Raw genomic sequence first — 18,566 nt, 5'->3', positions numbered from 1 at the left:
AACCAGCCCTGAATCAGCCTCCCTCTCTAGCTCCAGCCATGCAAGATCCTACATTTGTGCACACTGCCATGACTATGCTTGCAGTAGTGTGTAGATCCTGATACTGCTTCAAGTTGTATCAGCCTGTGCTCACTTTCACTCTGCATACTCTGGTCCTCTTGCTATGCCAAACGAGAAATACATATCTGAATGGTGCTTTGTCCAGGCTAGTTTGTCTCACTCCTCAGAGTGCACATGCCCAAGGCCATGAGTCACTGTTCAGAGGTGTCTCAGTATTGTTCATTTAGTGAATTTAATTTAGCATACCTGAGTGTATAAGATATGAGAAATCTGGTTTTTTCCCTTTAAGTTTAGCCCTTTCAAACTGAGAACAAAAATGTTGTCGTTGTGCTGAACTGTATGATGCTAAAGAATAAGTGGGTACTTTGTCACCAGCAATAACACTGCAGAAGGCAGTCTAATTTTCTTCTTGCCTCCCTCAGGTTGCTCCTCCATTGCTAACGCTTCCCAGTGTGTCCCTTCATCATGTGCAGCTATTTTTAGATGCCTCTTCTCCACAGGCAGTTGATCCACAAATCCAACAAAGCTATGGAGTCTCCTAGTGTTACGGAGATTTTTGAAGGTTTAGTCCTGAACTGAGATCAGAGGACAGTTGAGAATTCCTTGACTTTTTTCATGAGGCATGGCTCACAAGAGGGATCCCATGCTGTGCCTGTAATCCAAAACCTCCTTAAGAAACCTGAAGTTCTGTCAAGTCTCAGAAAAGAAACATCCTTAGACCTAAGGAATAATAATGCCATTGGGGCCCATCATTTTAAAGCCAGATCTCATACTCTGTGCAAAACCAGTACATTTCTACTGGATTCTGATTTTAATATTGGTAAAGTCATCAGATGCATCCTTGAAAAGCAGTAGCATGTTTAGCATGTTTGCGGCAATCTTCTGTTTCCCTTATATTAATTTTTGATACAGAAGTGTACTAAGAAGCCAAGAGATACAAGGGAATGCTTACAATGTGAGAAAGTCATTACGATATCCTTCAGCTACTTGAGGTGACATTGTTTTCCTAAAAACCAAATTGCTTATCACAGACTCCATTACTCAGGAGACAGTAAACAGTTTCCACAATGCATGCCTCTTAGGCACTAAAAAGATCTTCAGCAAATTTGTCAACGTCACTTGATTTTTTGGGGGGAACTTTTTAGTGCAAATGAGTCTAACTTCACAGAACATACTGAGCAGCATAGGTGTGTTTCTTTTTCCTTTTTTAACCCATTAAGAAAACACAGGTGGCTATAGGTACTGGTGTGGATTCAGAAAATTGAATTAGTAAGGAGATTGGTGAGGGTGCAAACGGGTGCGAAGGTAGAGGTAAGTAAACTGGAATAAAATAGTGCTAATATGGAAAATGTTACATCCTTCTGGAGGATGACCTCTTTTTGCTGTGTCTGCTGGTACTCAGAGTGGCTGGGGTGGCAGTCAGGGTTCAAGTCTATCGCCTTAACAGCTTAGCTGCTGGCACTGTCAGAAATGATGTCCAAGATGTGCACAAAAGTTCTCAACCACTTCTTTTTATTTGCTCATATCATATATGCCATGGTTCAATGGTCTACAGCCATCAAGTGCCAGGTACTTGGCCTCTCTTCAAGCCCATGATGTAAAGAGTAAAAAGATCTCTAATTTACCACTGTTTCTGAGATTTCTCTCCATCCACAGCATTGCAGCTAGTTAAAGCATCACTACAAGGTCAGAACAAGGGAGCAATATCTGTGCTACCTAAACCACTGGACAGCTTAGAACCACCTGCTCCAGAAACTGGGTTCTGAATTGCTGTATATCTTGAGCAATGCAGTTAAGGACTGTTAGCCCCTTTAGTCTGCATTGCTATGAAAGGAAATAAATGCTCACATTGACTGAAATGGCTCCAAGCAGCTCAGGACATTTTATAATTGTGCTGAAGGCAGCTCTGAATGGTCCTGCTGTCTTAACAGCAATGAAAAAGGAACAGCATGCTTTGCTGCTAAGTACATTTACTTCTTGACTGTTGAAATCATCTGTCTGAACAAGGCTCAGGTAGCAATGTTTCCTAATTATGAAGGTCAGTGAAGTACCCTGCACTGAGTGCTGCATTCACGGGAGTTTTACTGTGGCTGCCAAAGGAAACTGCGTATGAACTAGACTGCTGAGTCTTTTGTAGAAAATGTTTGCCTGTTTCAAAAATACAGTCCTGAAATGTCCACACATGGAGTGAGAATATTTACCAGTGAATACGACGGCCTCCACCAGGACGATCAGTGTCTTGTAGGAGTGGAAATCAGGGAAGAAGGGAAGAAGGGAGAAGCAAGAGGCTTAATAAACATTTAATTAGACCTCAATCTTGCTAATATGGGGTAAGCTGGAGACAAAACCAGCTCCATTGCCTGGAACAGAAGTTACTGAAAAATCTATCAACAATCACCTTCTGCTTACGTACATAAGTCTTCTCACGCAGCGTTGGGAATTTTAATACCAATTATTTTCATTCAAGTGTGTTATCTATATTGCTTAAAAACAAGTTTTCAGCTTATCTTATTTGCAGACCGCTATCCTTTTCAGCAGTTTCTACCTAGTCATCTCATAGGTCTCTCCGATAGCTTGTTTGACAGCTGCAAGTTAAGCATAGCTACACTGCAGGCCACAGGCCACACAAAATCAGCTCCTGAAAAGGTGTGCTTCAGTGATCTGACATCATTAACTAAAATCTCTTTCAGATTCCCCTTGAGAGACAGACTAGCCCAGAAAGCTGCCCTGTAATTCACATTCCTTGATGTTGGCAGTATGTGCAGGCATAATGACCTACAGACTGAGGAGCTGTGAAACTGCTCAGCAGTACATGACAAAACCAGCATCACTCTTCAGAGAGGTGAATACCACTTCCACATGTTGACAACAAATGCAGATTGCTTATTATTTCATTGCATATCTAAACATTTAATGTGCTTCCTCTTTGAAATGTCACTGCACACCTGGGCATAGCTGGCTTTATTTTCTGCATGATAGTGCCTTGTAAAAAGTTAACTTTTTCCCTCTTACCACAGATGTGTTTAGAAACCTGCAATGTGGTTTCTTCTGGTACTGTTACCCCCAGGACCTGGGAAAAAAAAAAAAAAAGAAGAAGAAGAAGAAAAGGCATTAAGGCATTAGTGATGACTACTACTACCTTAAAGTTGTTGAATGATCTGCAAGAGAGTGGGATGTAACAATAACTTTAGAAATTAAATACTTAATTTGCTGCGGTGCACTGTAGCATCTTTCGGTAACTGATTATCATTAAAAAAGATACTCTGCTCAGTTAGTGAGAAACAGCTTGAAACCTTCCAGAAGTGACAGACATGCTCTGTAGCAGCAAGTTGTAGCAAAGGGCTGGAAAGTGTGATGTGGAGAATGGCAGCAAATATCCTGCTCACAACAGATTTTTGAGAAGAGGCAGGGCCAGGCACTTCCTGGGGTGCCTGTAAGGCACACAGACTTGCTGAAGTCAATATGCAGGAGTTTCTGTGTAAAAGAAGTTCTGATTTTAGCTAGAGAGGTAGGTGTAGTAATGCACTCAGTCTTTAATTCCTGTGTGTAATCTCAAAAGTATAGAAAGCAAATGATATGTTGACAGCTACTTGAAAACAAGTATCTCACACTGCAGTTCTTAATATGGCTGCTGAGCTCCAGGCAAGACCTATTTCATCATTTCAAATGTATTGTCCTAATTATAGCTTGTGTTTTAACTGAGATTTCCTTTCTCTATTTCCCCGCCAAAAGATACTACCATTCAGTAAAAGAAAGTCCTTTACTAACCCTTACTCTTGTTGTGGGGTTACTTTACTTTAGGATAGGACCCAGGGGCCCTACTGATAGACTGGGAAATATTTTTCCTAGGTGCTGTACAAACAGAGAGCTTACTGATACTTTTGGACATATAACATGGACAAGAAAAACCCTTCATATGGAGAGTTATTGAGCCACAGTGAGTCATAGGTGCAGAGTACCTACTACCACCCTGTAGTGGGGTCCCCAGTAAACCTCTCAGTATACGGCTACGTTTCTACTTTCTGTTCTTTGTCCTTTCCATTTGGCAGAAGGAAGACTCCATTCGGGCCCACCCAGCCTAGTAATATCAGCTAAGAACTGCACCCTTACATCATATAACAGATTTTATTTTATATCCTTTGAAATGCTCATTATGTTAGTTAATCCACTTTTTCATTTTCTTCCTCTGGAACAGGCAAGATAAGGACATACAGCTAGCTTGCTTCACAAAAACTGTGCTTTATTATCCAAATCCGGCAGCTTGTTTGTCCGCAAAATCTATATAAAACATTATTTTTTTTAAAGTTTCTGATCTTTGAAGACATAACTCCTAAATAAATACTAATTGCCGATATTACTTGCCACATAGGTTTTTGCATTTGTAGGATCTTGTTTTAGCTAATTCTCAGATGACAAAGAACATTTAGATAAGTATAAAACAAAGATACAGGGAAATTTTTGTTTATAAAAATATGTGTGTGTGTGTGTGTGTGTGTGTGTGTGTGTGTGTGTGTGTGTGTGTGTGTATTTTTTCCACAGGAAGAAAAGATGGAAAGTATACTGGAACATACTACAAAGTCAGATATAGAATAGTTCTGGCATTTTGCCCATTGAATGCATGTCTGAGTTAAGCCTGTGGACTATTTTTCATTGGCTCCTCTAGTTTTTGGATCAGGGTCATGGAGTTTAGTCCAAGCCCATTGAAATGACTGGAATCTTTAACAGAAAATGAAGTTTTCACATGAAATATTTGCTTTCCCTTTAGCAGCTATCATGCTTTTTTCAAGGTTTTGAAAAGTGGTCACATCTGGTAGAGGTTTAGGGAACAGGGTATAATTATGGGGGCAGAGGAATTTGTAGGAAACCACCCACTCAAGACTCCTGTGTAGGAAGCGGCCACCCATTACTTGAAACACTCAGTTCTTTGGTCACAAGCTGGAGCAAAAGTGCTTTATAGCATGACTCTTTCTACACAGCCTGTCGTGGTTTGAGCTCAGAGGGCAACTGAGCACCATGCAGCTGCTCACCCCCCCCTTCCTCCTCCTGTACTGAGAAGGAGGAAGTAAGGCAAAAGGCTCAGGAATCGAGATAAGGACAGGGAAGGATGAGTCACCCATTATGCTCATGGGCAAAAGGCACACTCATTAGGGAAAGAAAAAAGAACATAAATTTAATACAGACACTAACAACCACACTTAACAGAGTAGCTGCTTTCCACAGACTTTCTCCAACATGAGTCTTTCCCACAGGCTGCAGTGTTTCCCTCACTGCTCTGGCGTGGGTGACCCCCGCGTGTTGCAGTCCTCCCAGTGCCGAACTACAACAGCGGGGGTGTCCCGATCCAGTGTCGAGGGAGGTTTCGATATGATCCCAAGAGCGAGATTAAGACAAGGTCAAATGCCATATACCCAAACCAGGTTTTTATTATTAAGAAAGTGAAGAGGGGTAGCGATAGGACAGAATGGAAGGAAAAGACAGAAATAAAGCAAGGATGTGGGATAGGGCTGCAAGAATAGTCACCACCATGGATCCAGCGGCGTCCCGTTGGTCCTCAGTCTTCAGTTCTTCTCTGGTGGGTGCACACGGGTCTGGCTTTGATGGTAGATGCACACTGAGCAAAATTTTCTACAGCCTTCTTAAATTCATTGTATCCACTGATTAGCATATCTGCTTACCTTTAGTTTGTTGGGGTTTTTTTAGTCCTGGTATCACAGGTTTTGTTACATCTGGCTTCAGGGCAGGAACGTTTGCCTTTTGTCAGTTCATTAGCAATGCATGCATGGGGTCTGGCGTATGCAATAGAGCCACAAATGGCTACAGGATGGGGCCAGCTCCATCCATGTCTGCCCCTTTGAGGTTTATGTAAAGAGTCTGGACAATGCAACCGCCAAGAAGTGGAGAGTGCATCCTTCAATACACTCCGGCTTCTCTGGGCAGCATCCCCCAGACCAATTCACAGGCCGCAGCAGCTTCTCTTGGTTTGCACAGACACAAGCAGGCTTTGGGACAGTCATAGGACATTTCAGTCTCTCACAGGGAGCTTCTTTTCACAGAGTCCCAGCCTTCTTCAGGCACAGTCACCTGCTCCAGTATGGGGTTCTCCACAGGCTGGAGGTCAGCTTCTGCTCCACCTAGACCTCCACGGGTAGCTGGGGAGGTGGCCCTGCCATCTCACCACAAGCAGGGGGGGGTCTGCATCAGCACACCTCTCCACTCTTCTACCTTCTTCCACTGACCTCGGTGTTCACACAGAGGTTGTCCTCACAACTCCAGTTCACAACTCCAACTCCTCACAGATTTCTCTTCTTAAATATGCTATTGCAGAAGTGCAGCTAAATGGTTGGCCTTGATGCAGAGGTGGGTCCAACTTGGATCCAGGGGAGCTTTGAGGAGCTTTTCACAGGGGGCCACTGCTGTAGCCCCCTCCCTTGCCACCAAAACCAGCCACCACTCACTCAAACCCAGGATACTGCCCAACAACATTTATTTATTCAGCATACTTAAATATTGATTTTACTGGCTGGTGTGAAGACACTCAAAGTTACCTATAGCTCCTGCAGAATGAAAAGAGGATGAAGACATTCATATATGCAGAGCAGGGCTGCATACAGTTCAAAAGCACATGGAGCACATAGAGTCCCTTGGCTGCTGCCGCTGTCTTTATCCTCCAGTCCCAGAGCTGAGGCTTGGTGCAAAGGTCTCACACACCAGGGCTGCTGCAGGAGCTGTACATAAGCATTTCCATCTACCCCAGATGGGTTTGCCTCTTAGGGGGACAAGCAAGATGTGAGCACTCTTTGCCTTTAATGTGTTTTCTTGGGAACTGAAGCAGTGGCCTCCATGTGTGTCCTATAACCAAAATGTCTGGAAAGTTACCTGAGTGGTTATAGGCTCACAGACTCACTCCTTGGGATTCTAAGTCTTGTTGCAGACAAGAGATAACAGCTGCTTTCCACTGTGACAACAAACAGTCCTCCCATCCCCATGGACAGTGTGAGGCAGCAGCTTTCTGCCTGCTAACGTAGATCTGCATTCGTTTTAGGCTTCAAAGGAGAGGCCGCTTTTCTGTGCTCTAGCATGGCTTTACCATCCCCAGTCTGACAAACCAAACTGAGTTACAACCATGGGGACAACAATCATGTTTGAGGCATGCTTGGAGATGATCATACTTGTAGTGATGCTCAGGATGCTCCACAATGCCTGTTGAGGAGATATTTGAGGGCCACATGATATCACTGTTGATGGTGGATGCTTAAAGCAGAGTAACATATAGTTCATTTGCTCTGAGGAAGCCAGGAAAGCAGGCAACAATGTGCTGGGCCCTGCTGATATAGATATGTATAACAAAGTTGTGCCATATGTTCCTTTCAGATTATAATTTTCCTTGTGATGGCTTAATTTAAAATGCTCAGTATAACATAGAATATCCCTAACATACTGATAATTCTTAGCAGATACTTCTAGAACACTAAAAGGTCATAAAATTGTCCATGAAAGGAGTCAGAGTCTGTCTTTACGCACCTAAAATATCCATATAAATTTCAATGAACATTTAGTTTCTTTGTGAGGAACATGATAAAAGGCCACCTATTTATATTTGACCTAATAACTATGTTTCTTGGCACTAAGACAACTGAACTTGAAACTGTTTCAAAATTTTCTTCATTTGCTCTAATCGATCGATATTTAAATAACAATAATAAAAACACTTACTACTTACTCAAAAGCATATATTTAAAATCCTGTCTGCTTAAGGGATTACGCTAAAATGTCACTTCTAAAAAAGATGTATCTAATTTCACCATTGTCTCTCTGAAAGGTTAAGTATGTAGAGTAGAATTAATGCTTATGTTGATGTACAGATTATCTGTCTTGTCATTCAGTCTGATATTTTTAATAGACTATTTCAAACTCTAGAATGACAGATAAATTGCAGTTCCAACTGATTTCTGAATTTTCTGTCAAGAAAAAATGACATAGAGGGGTTAAACTGCCTCAGGAGCTATCTAACTCTCATTTCAAAATATTTTTAAAGTGTTGTGTGGTTTTTTTTATAGACATATATTTTTATTTTGGGGAGGGAGCAAACTCTACAGCATGTTGTGAAAATTTGAGTCATTTGTTAACATATAAGTCTTGAAAAATAATGGCACTTTTTTTGACAGAAAGAGCATAATTTCCTCTCAGACTCCAGACGGGGCCTTTACATGCCTCATATTTACACAGAAAATCTTCTACCTAACTTAGTGCTTGAATGACAGAATTTGCATTTTTCCCTCTTAGGAAATACTGTGTAAGTGCTCAGGACAAGAGTCTTGGCACTGCACACCATGCTGCATAGGCAAAGAAAGTCTCCAGCTCTCTGGGGTTTGGGTGGAAAATTTCCTACTCAAAATGTCTTCTCCTGAAGTCATTCCAAAGACAAAACTTATGTAAAAAAAAGTATTACATCAGGTTCTTCCACCTCCACTTGCCTCATTCAAACATATATATATGAAGTAAATTTCCAACTTCCAGAGCTCATTTTTTTTCCTACCCTTCATATCTCTAGATTTGTTGATGATTTTTTTTTCTGTATTTAGTGATGCAAAGCAAAAGTTCAGCACACAAAGGCAACAGGATCCCAACACCTTATTTCCACTGGTAGCCCCATAGGACCTCATTTCAGTGACTAGGAGCAGTCATCTTGCATTTGTAAACAATAAACTGTGCCTGACCTGCCTGGTGGCCTTTCATGGTAAAGTGACTGGATTTGTGATTGAGGGAAGAGTGGTAGTTGTCATTTGTGTAGATTTTAGCAAGGCTTTTGACACAGGCTCCCACAGTATTTTTGTACCCAGGCTGGGACATTATGGTGTGGATGCGTAGACAACCAGATGGGTAAAAGACTGATTGGATGAAAGTGTCATGGCTCATGGTTGGACCCCACCTGGATGCCTGTAGTAAGTGGGATATCACAAGTCTATCCTAGAACCTGTCCTATTTAACAGCTTTATCAGTAACCTGGAAGAGCGTGCTCTCATCAAGTTTGCAGATGATACCAAGTTGGAGGGACCAGTCAATATACTGAGGGGTAGGGCTGCCACTCAGAGGGACTGAGACAGGCTGAAGGAACGGGAGAACAGGAACTGTATGAGATTGGACAAGGACAAATGCCAAGTTCTGCACCTGTGAAGGAAGAAGCCCCTGCAGTGGTGTAGGCTAGGGCTGCCTGGCCAGGGAGCAGCTCTGTGGAAAGAACCTGTGGACCTGCTGGCTCGAGTGCTCAACCTGTGCAGGAAGTCCAAGGGTCAGGGCTTATTCAGCCTGGTGAAAAGATGGCCTGGGGCGGGGGGGGGAATGGTAACCCAATAGCAGCCACCCAGTACCTATGAGGAGGTGACAGGAGATGGAGATGGGCTCTTCTCAGTGATTCTTGGTGGGAGAATGAGAGACAGCACTCCTTAGTTGAAACAAGAGATCAGTTATAAGAAAAACACTTTCCCATGAGGACAGTCAGGCAGTGGCATAGTCTGCCCAGTGATGCTGGGCATCTCCCTCCTTGGAGGTTTTCAAGAGCAGATGAGATAAAACCCTGAGCAACCTGTTGTGGCCTCATGACTGACTCTGCCTTGGGCAGGAGGCTGGACTACAGATCTCCTAAGATCCCTTCCCACCTGAATTATCCTGTGGTCCTAAGATAGCTTCTGATAATGAACAGTACTTTGTGACCATATGATTTGTTTCTATATAGCTCCTGTATTAGTCAGAACTGACAAATGAAACTTGCTGCTCCCAGAGTATTTGTTGGAAGCAGACTGTGACCTCTGATATCTGTGCTGACAGTGAGAACACAGGGTGATCTCAAACTTAGGATGTGTCTAATCAACGAAAGAGTGAGATTTTGTCATAAACTTCCCAATGTAGGTGTCAGGGGAAAACCACTTAGTTTTAAAATACAGCTTGATAAATTTATGAACAGGATTATGTGATATAATTGCCAGCTATGGCAAGGACAGAATTCAGTGACCTAGAAGTCTGTGCAAGCTCATGCCTTTTGTTTTGACAAATATAAGGCCAAACTCCTCATCTTCAAGAATAAATACATGGAAAATTAAACATGATAAATATTGTAAATATTTCATTGACACTTCATACTGTGAAATTGAAAGCAATCTTTAGCCCAGTTCGAAGTTATTAGAGGTTGTAGCTGTGAGGCTTGATAACCATGATAATAAATGGATATCAGAACCGAAATGCACAAATATGGACAAACCTAATTAAGCTGTGATTGATTTATTCATATCACACCAGCTGAAGGCTCTATGATAAACAGCTACAAAGCAGGTGCAGCTTATATCATTGGCTTGATTACTAAAAATTGGCATTTTATTCAATCCCAAATTAAAAAAAAAGGAGATTGTATACAAATTTAGAGAAAGTAAGTCATGCTATAATTATATTGCTTCATAAGAAAAACCTAATTTTCTTCATGAAGTAATTGCGTAGTTCCAGTTTGTCATGATAAATCGAGCCCTAACCTGAGCACAGGAAGATCTAAAAAAGGTCAAAATGTTCTTTATGGTGCATGGTCCAGGATATAATCTAGAGAGGGACAAATTTAGAATAATAACACTTATATTTTTATAGCCAAGTCGCTGAAACTTCATATAGCAAACTGCAGTTTCAGTGGAAGGAAAGGCATGTTTCTGCAGTAGCATACTGTACAAAGGCAGCATTTTTCTATTGAGATACCTGCCAAAGATCTTACTGAAGCCAGGGGAACCACGGCCAAAGTTGTGTTTATATATCCTTTGGTTTTAATAAAGCAGCAATCCACAACCCTGACAGGCACATTCATACCTACTGTGAGTGTACATGGAATGCCACTGACCTCCCACAGCAGGTTTGGGCAAGGTCCTGAGCACTCACAAGAAGGGACAAGCCCTAAAACCTGGAAGCAGGAGGGAAGAGCACCATGTCCCTCTGCTGCTGGTACTACTGCTGGTGCCGTGCCAAGCCCCGCACAGCATGGCTGGGTGTGCTTCTCAGCAGAAGTGCAGTTGGATGGACTAGGGCTATTATGGGCTAATCTGGGAGAGGTGAGGTACAACTTTGTTTTCACTGCACAGCACCATAAAGCAAATAAATAGTGCTTAACCTATAATGAAATCTGATAAAATTCAGTTCAGCAATATCAGGATTGATCACTGCAAACTGACACTGCTATTTCTACGTACCTCCAAAACTGCCCAGTGTAATGTACAAAGCAACTGCACAGTTTCAGAGTTGCGACAGCTACAAGTGCTATTAACCAGCAGAACTACAACTAGAACGTAGGCAGTAACTTAGAAATACATGACAAATATCATGTTGGGAAAAAAAGAGCAGAAAAACAAATTTGAAAGGGAATAACATCAGTTAATGTAATGATTGAAAACCCCATACAAGTTCTCGTGCTCTAAGTTCACATTGTTTTTCTTAAAGAACATAAAAGATTGGTTTTGAGTTTTGTATGTACAGTACCATTGTCTTGCTCAGGGAATCTCGCCTGGTAGGTTGAGTTTTGTATGTACAGTACCATTGTCTTGCTCAGGGAATCTCGCCTGGTAGGTATTTGTTCAGTGTCGATGATATTATGAAAGTAAGAGCTTGTTTCAGTCACCTAAACAGGGATATGCAGTGCTGTGTGAAATGCTGAGTCTGCAGCAGCCAGGACAAAACGGGGAAGGTCTCAATGAAGTCCTGCAGGACACCGGATAGCATCAGGCAAAAATGTGGGATATGCCAGAATGCGCCCAGTGGCAATAAATATCTATCCTCAGGCAATGTAACTGAACCCTAAATGTATGTGTTTTACAGGGAAAAAGGATACAGCATGGTCATAGAAGTCATTATTATTTCTGAGGATTTTTCAGTGGGATCTGTAAAGGCACTTTTTCATGTATTGACATGACCATGCATTGCAAGTATTGATCAAGGAAAAATTTATTTACAGAGATTTTTCAAATACAAACATAAAATAGCACATATTATATATATTTTTTACAAAAATGAATATTGAAATAATAAACATGGTACAGCACAATACAACATCAATGAGCTAAACATAATAGCAACAGAAATCTATGTCTGGAAGAAGTTTCCTGTTAGTTGTACGTAACCAACAGAGCTCTACAGTACTGTGAGTGGAATTTCCAATGGACAAAAAACCGTCCATTTACTGCACTTCAGAAAAGTACTATAGGGAAAGGCTACATATGCCAAGTAATTATGTTGCATTTTTGTTATAATGCTGAAAACACAGAGGCTTAATAAAAGTTATATAGGGTTGAATAAGCAGTGGCTAAATGTTTGGGGAAGAAAAATGTGTAGAGAATATACAAAATACTGATAAAGTGGCTTATTGGTCCTTTTATTAAGTATAATGTATAGATTAAAAAGTGTTGCAACACTGAATTTTAAACCATCAGAGAGAAGTAAAAAAAAAAAAAAAAAAAAAGGAAAAGAAAGAAGAATCGCACCAAAAAAGTTTCTTCTTTACTCATTTTGTGCCATGGTCAATATCTGTGCATGCGTGTGTGCTTTCAGGAATGCCACGCTGAGGGGCTGCCGGGTGCTACCCAAGCCCCCCGGCACTGCCATCCCCTCACCAACCTCTCAATTAATTGGTGCACGCACAATTTCACCATTTGCCAAAGTGGAGTTTTCCTTGCTTATATTTTTACAAAGCAGACCACTAGCAGGCTCAAGCGAGAAAGCCCGCCCCCGTCCAGCCCAGCCAGGGCACCATTCACCTCCCTGCCCTCCCTTGGGCAACACACTGTCCCACCCCACGCCTGCTCCAGAGAGAAAGCACTTAAAAATTTCTTGTTCATCGCCGTTATCCAGAAGACGCTGGCAAGCCCCTTGGGTGCCTGGCAGCGCCCGCGCCCTGGGGCCAGCTCAGTAGGGGTACTGCTTCTGCTTCTTGCCGGAGAAGCAGGCCAGCCAGGTGCACACCAGCATGGCCGCCGCCGCCCCCCCGCCCGTGCAGTAGTAGGCCCAGCCGATGTGGCAGGTCCCTGCAAGGGAAACAAGAGTGACATGACACAGTGTTAGCTGGGGAAGGAAGCATCGCCACCACCCTTCTTGCTGCCCACCCAGGAAAAAGCACCTTTCTAGGTTTCTGCCCACTTGTACATCCACCTCAGACAGGAAACACAGGGAGTAATTCAAGCAATTAGAGAAGCCAAGCTGTTTAAATGGCTCCCCTCAATTTTCTATAGCGGTTCAGCAGACAGGCCTCTGAGCTCACTTGCTTGGCCAGTTACTGTTTTCCACACAGGTGAAAATGCCACATGAGAGCTGAAGCCGAGGCTGCTGGCACCATAAGCATGTCAGCTGTAGGGCAGGCATCCCTCTGCCCAGCTGGCCCAGGGAGAGCTTGTGGCATGGCTCTTCACAGCAGCTGTAGTTGGAAGAGGATTTTTTCTCACCCTTCTCTTCCTTCTTCTCCAGGCACCATCTGAGGATATTTTGACTACTTCTGACTGAGATTTCTGAGATTTTGAGGGTTTGCAGGTAACTTGGACCAGGACCTGCTTCCTTCAGAAAACTGAGTAGTCCCAGCTTCACCATTGCAGTGATAGGGCTCAAAACTGGATGCAGCTGCAAGCTTCTGGGTGACAGTAACCCAGGACACAGCTGTGGGGAACCCATTCATGTCCCCCTTGCACAGTCATCAATCCTGACCATCCTCAAAGGAGTGTGGTGTCTGGGGACGACCTGCATAGGGACTGTTGTGGGAATGGGGTCCAGAAATACAAAAATAGAGAAATCTCCCTATTTCCACCCAGGATCACAATTCATTGCTGAAAACTTCATTGTTCTTTTGTTTAATGCATTTAACAGTGTCACAATATGGCCTTGAATATATTTACTGGCCTCAGTATCTTTATACAGCCAAACTCATCCTCAGCAAATAGTGCTGGGGAATCCCATGGTGGACCATAAAGCAATTGTTCTCTTTCCAGGCACCGCTGTGCCTGCAGTAGAGGAGGAGCTCAGGAAAACAGCAGCTGTAGCAGGGTGGAAGCCTCCTCACAGAGATCTCTGAAAACAAGGAGGTGGCTGCTGTTACTCCTCAGGACTTCAGCCCGTCTCAAAAGTAATTTTCAATTGGGCTGGGTCATCCTGGTCATTTTGATCTTGAGTGCTTGGGACTCATTAAAAATGAGGTTCTTCCTGAGTCACCATCTTGGGTAATACCAACCTGCTTTGAGCAGTGAGTGCTCTTAGTAAGGCACAAGTAGCAATACAAGACTTCCTTCCCACCCCCTGGACAAAGCAGCAGAAACTATTCTTCCCTCACAAGAACAAAAAGTAACAACAGAGTTTCCATCTAGAAAGACAAGGCTGAAACAGGTGGCATGTTCATACTCTGTCCCAATGGCACCCTTGAAGGCCAGGCCTTGAGTTCAGGCAATTATTAACTCAGCTAATCCTGCCTTAGGCACAAACCACACAAGGTGTCTGCACATCTCAACATGTCCAAAGCATTAGCATGCCTCAAGGCAGGCAGCATGTCCATTGACTGTCTGCAGGATATTGTCAGGCTACCTTTGTAAAGAGACATTAGTGGGAGACAACATTTATGCTCTTGTCCACTCTGAAGATCTCAGGTTGACACCACAGCAGGAAGCACAGTACTTGTTTCACTTTTTCTTCATAATCCTCAAAACATTTTATTTAAAAAAAAAAATGTCCAGTGAAACAAAGATGCTGATGTGACCAGAGGACTTGAGGAGCTGTGGCCTCGGCTTGAGCTCATTAGTCTATCTCCTTAATGTGCTGGAGCAGACAGGGAGATCTACTTGATTTTGTAATCTGGTTATGCTCTGTAGATCAACACCACTCTTGGCTTCCTTACAGAAGACCGCACAGAGAGTGTGACTTCTTAAAGAGAAGACATCAGAAACCATGGAGAGCTGCCAAGTGCCTGGCAATGTCACTGATGCTGATCCTTGCCCAACTGCACAGCAGTCGCTGGAGAGACCTGTCTCTGGACCATCTATTGCTTTGCCTGTTTACACACACTGTCCATAGCTTCTGCTTGGATTATCAAAACCAGACTTCAGCATACATCAAATGTCTAAATCCACTGGATTGCTTTGAAAATTATCATGTTTCTACCAGGGTGGGGTGTGCTAAACCATTTCTTGTGATAAGATGGACTCTATCTGATAGGTATTTTTAAATTGCTAAGTATTCCTAAGAGAATCACAGAATCATTCAGGTTGGAAAAGACCCTTGGGATCATTGAGTCCAACCATCATCCCTACTCTACAAAGTTCTTCCCTACACCATATCCCTCAACATCGCATCCAAACGACCCTTAAACACATCCAGGGATGGTGACTCTACCACTTCCTTGGGTAGCCTATTCCATTGTCTGACCACTCGTTCTGTGAAATTTTTTTTCCTAATGTCCAGTCTAAACCTCCCCTGTTGGAGTTTAAAGCCATTCCCTCTTGTTCTGTCACTAATTACCTGTGAGAAGAGACCAGCACCAACCTCTCTACAACGTCCTTTCAGGTAGCTGTAGAGAGTGATGAGGTCTCCCCTCAGCCTTCTTGTCCTCAAACTGAACAGTCCCAGCTCCTTCAGTCGCTCCTCATAGGATTTATTCTCCAGGCCCTTCACCATCTTTGTTGCCCTCCTCTGCACTCGCTCCAGCACCTCGATATCTCTCTCGTACTGAGGTGCCCAAAACTGGTCACAATCCTCCAGGTGTGGCCTCACCAGTGCAGAGCACAGGGGGACTGTCACCTCCCTACTTCTGCTGGCCACACTATTTCTAATCCAAGCCAGGATGCCGTTGGCTTTCTTGGCCACCTGGGCACACTGCTGGCTCATGTTCAGCTGCTTGTCAGTTAGAACCCCCAGATCCTTTTCTTCCAGACAGCTCTCCAGCCACACCTGCCCAAGCCTGTAGCCATGCAGGGGGTTGTTGTGGCCCAAGTGCAGGACCTGGCACTTGGCCTTGTTGAAGCTCATCTTGTTAACTTTGGCCCACCGAGCCAATCTATCCAAGTCTCTCTGTAGAGCCTTCTAATCCTCATGCAGATCAACACTCCCACTTAACTTGGTGTCATCTGTGAACTTACTGATGATACACTCTGTTTCCTTCTCAAGATTTCCTTTCAAGAATTCCTAGAGAATTGTAGTTGCAGCTTGAAAAAGTAAATCTTTCTCATCATGATGCTTTCAGGTAGAGAAAATAAATGTCAAAATGCTACTTCAAAAAGAATTTAGATTCACGTGATAGCACTGCCCAAAGACGTGATCTAAGTAGGATAGAATGAAGTAAATTTGAACTTTTGCATGGTGTGATTTCAACTGTTGTGCCTTATCAGTGGTAGAGAGGGAGAGTGTACATGATACATGTTAAGAAGAAAGCACTGTTAAATCAGTGTCAGAGATGTGCTCAACAGATATAACACACGCATTCAGTCTTGACTGAAGAGAATAATATTTAGTTCAGCATACCATGCTTCATTTACCCTAAGGACCACTGCCCTACTTAATGCTCTGAGGGATGGCAGGCAGCCTCTTCATCTAACAAATGGAATGTAGTTCACAAGTGTGAGTTGGGTCAAGATGAATAAATGAAAGAATGGATGAAAGAGCCAGGAGCATGACCTTAGAGCAATAATAACACAGCAATAAACCTGACCATTATTTCCAGCCTGAGTCAGGAGCAACGGGAGGCCTTGGATAAAATAGCTTGATCTGTACTTGGATGATGCTGAGCAGAGCAGCATTTCAAGCTATTTTGCTGAAGAAGAGCCTGCAGTGGGGAAGGTGTCTGAGGGTATAGGACTTAGCTATAATTCTCATTGTAAGTATAGGTGAGTCCTAGGTCCATAGCTAAGTATAGCTATAAGGCCAGAGAGAATCCATCTCAGTGCAATGAATGTTTGCCTACACTTCACAGTCACATGTCAAAATGAAACAAGGCTACTCCTTTTATAATCCTGTATTGCACAAGGAGAAAAAATATTTTGGAGTTAATGTATCTGCTCTGCTGTTCTCATTTCGCTACATCTATGACCTATTTTAATCTACTGCATCCTAAAGAAAGATTGCTGGTTGACAATAATTGGGTAATCTAGTTACAGTTTAAACTGTAAAATTACTTCTGCTTCACTTTGATATTAAACACCAAATTTAAAAGGAACAGGAAGCTTTATAAAAAGCAGGGTTGATAAGTAATTAAATGTAATGTCAAATGAAAAGAAATATACCTATAGAAATGTTATGTTAGAGAAGACAGACTTTGCTTTCTAGCTTTATATTTTTATATTATAATAATGGGTACCACAGAAGGACCCTTTGTCACGTTCAAATTTTATTGCATTGACATCAGTGGGACCCATCAGGTATTCAGAGGTAAGCAAATGGTTAAGAGTTTTGTAGAATTGGGGCTTAAACCCGACCATCAAGTAGAGCAGTTTTGTTTTCATTGAGTCCATCATATTAAAGATTAGAAATGCTGCATTGCAGTTTCCCATTTTTTTCAATGTCAAAACTCTAAAATGAAGAGCAAGACCATCTAATTACTTGATAGAATTAAAACAATTATTGAAACTATGTAAATTTTCATGCACACACAAAGACACAAAAGCCGTTGCTTTCCTCAAGGATATAGAGAAATACATATATACAGGTAGAAGTGTGCCAGCCCACTGAGGGTGTGGAGGTGCGTGCAAGAATGTGTACATGTTCTTGCTCAGAAAATGGACTGAATCTGGTTTCATGCCAAAGTAAATTCCCCAGCAGCCAAAGTACTCTTCTAGCTGATAGACATGACATACATCACAGCAGCTTCCTTCTCTGCACAGAACTGGTGTTGCTTTTAACAAATCAGCCTTTACCTGACAGGTCACTATGGAGGGAAAACCTGTGGCTTCAGCATTTTGTTTGTTCCGGATCCCCCCCCCCCCTTTTTTTTTTTTTTTTTTCTGGTAAAGGAGAGTGTGAACAATTGGAGCTCTTCATTGCTCAGTGAAGCAGGACTGTCCAAGTCAGCTCAGGTAAATTTGTAGCCAGCCATTAGAAATTTTTTTTTACATTTGTTTTACAGGGATTGGCAGCAAGAGAGAGTCAGGATGAACTGAAATCATAGAATAACAGACCTTGCAGCTATAGGAAAGGATAACCATTTTCCAAGCAAATAAAAGAAGGAAAGAGTGGAAACATTACACTCCTCTCTTTTGTAAAAGGATTGAAAGAAATTGCAGTCCCCAAGGATACAGGACAAAAGCAAGGTGAGTGAGGACACTATCAAAAGAAGATTCAGCAGAAAAGAGTCCCATAGAACATAAGACAATATTTGCTAAATCGAAAGAAATCAAAGAATGTGGAAGGTTGGTTTTGCTATGATAGACGGGCTTATTAAAAAACACTTCCATGCCTTTTCCTGATTTCTAACGTGATCTTTAAGGCCATGATATGTCACCGCTAGCTCCCTCATTCGTCTTCAA

The 18,566-nt window shown here is 42.5% G+C and overlaps 1 protein-coding gene across 1 annotated transcript in view; it reads right to left on the bottom strand.

Moving 5' to 3' along the window:
- Positions 1-12,009: 12,009 nt before the first annotated feature.
- Positions 12,010-18,566, bottom strand: part of LHFPL6 (LHFPL tetraspan subfamily member 6) — a 145,667-nt gene continuing 139,110 nt past the window's right edge. The window contains exon 4 of the mRNA XM_074931781.1: positions 12,010-13,103. Within this exon, the coding sequence (XP_074787882.1) occupies positions 12,985-13,103 (119 nt within the window). The 3' untranslated portion in view covers positions 12,010-12,984. The remainder of the gene's footprint in view (positions 13,104-18,566) is intronic.

This window comes from Athene noctua, chromosome 1 (genome assembly GCF_965140245.1).
Source record: "Athene noctua chromosome 1, bAthNoc1.hap1.1, whole genome shotgun sequence".
In the NCBI taxonomy this organism is placed as follows: Eukaryota; Metazoa; Chordata; class Aves; order Strigiformes; family Strigidae; genus Athene; species Athene noctua.
The sequence above is the reverse complement of the archived record's forward strand: the minus strand, read 5'-3'. Positions and strand labels throughout refer to the sequence as shown.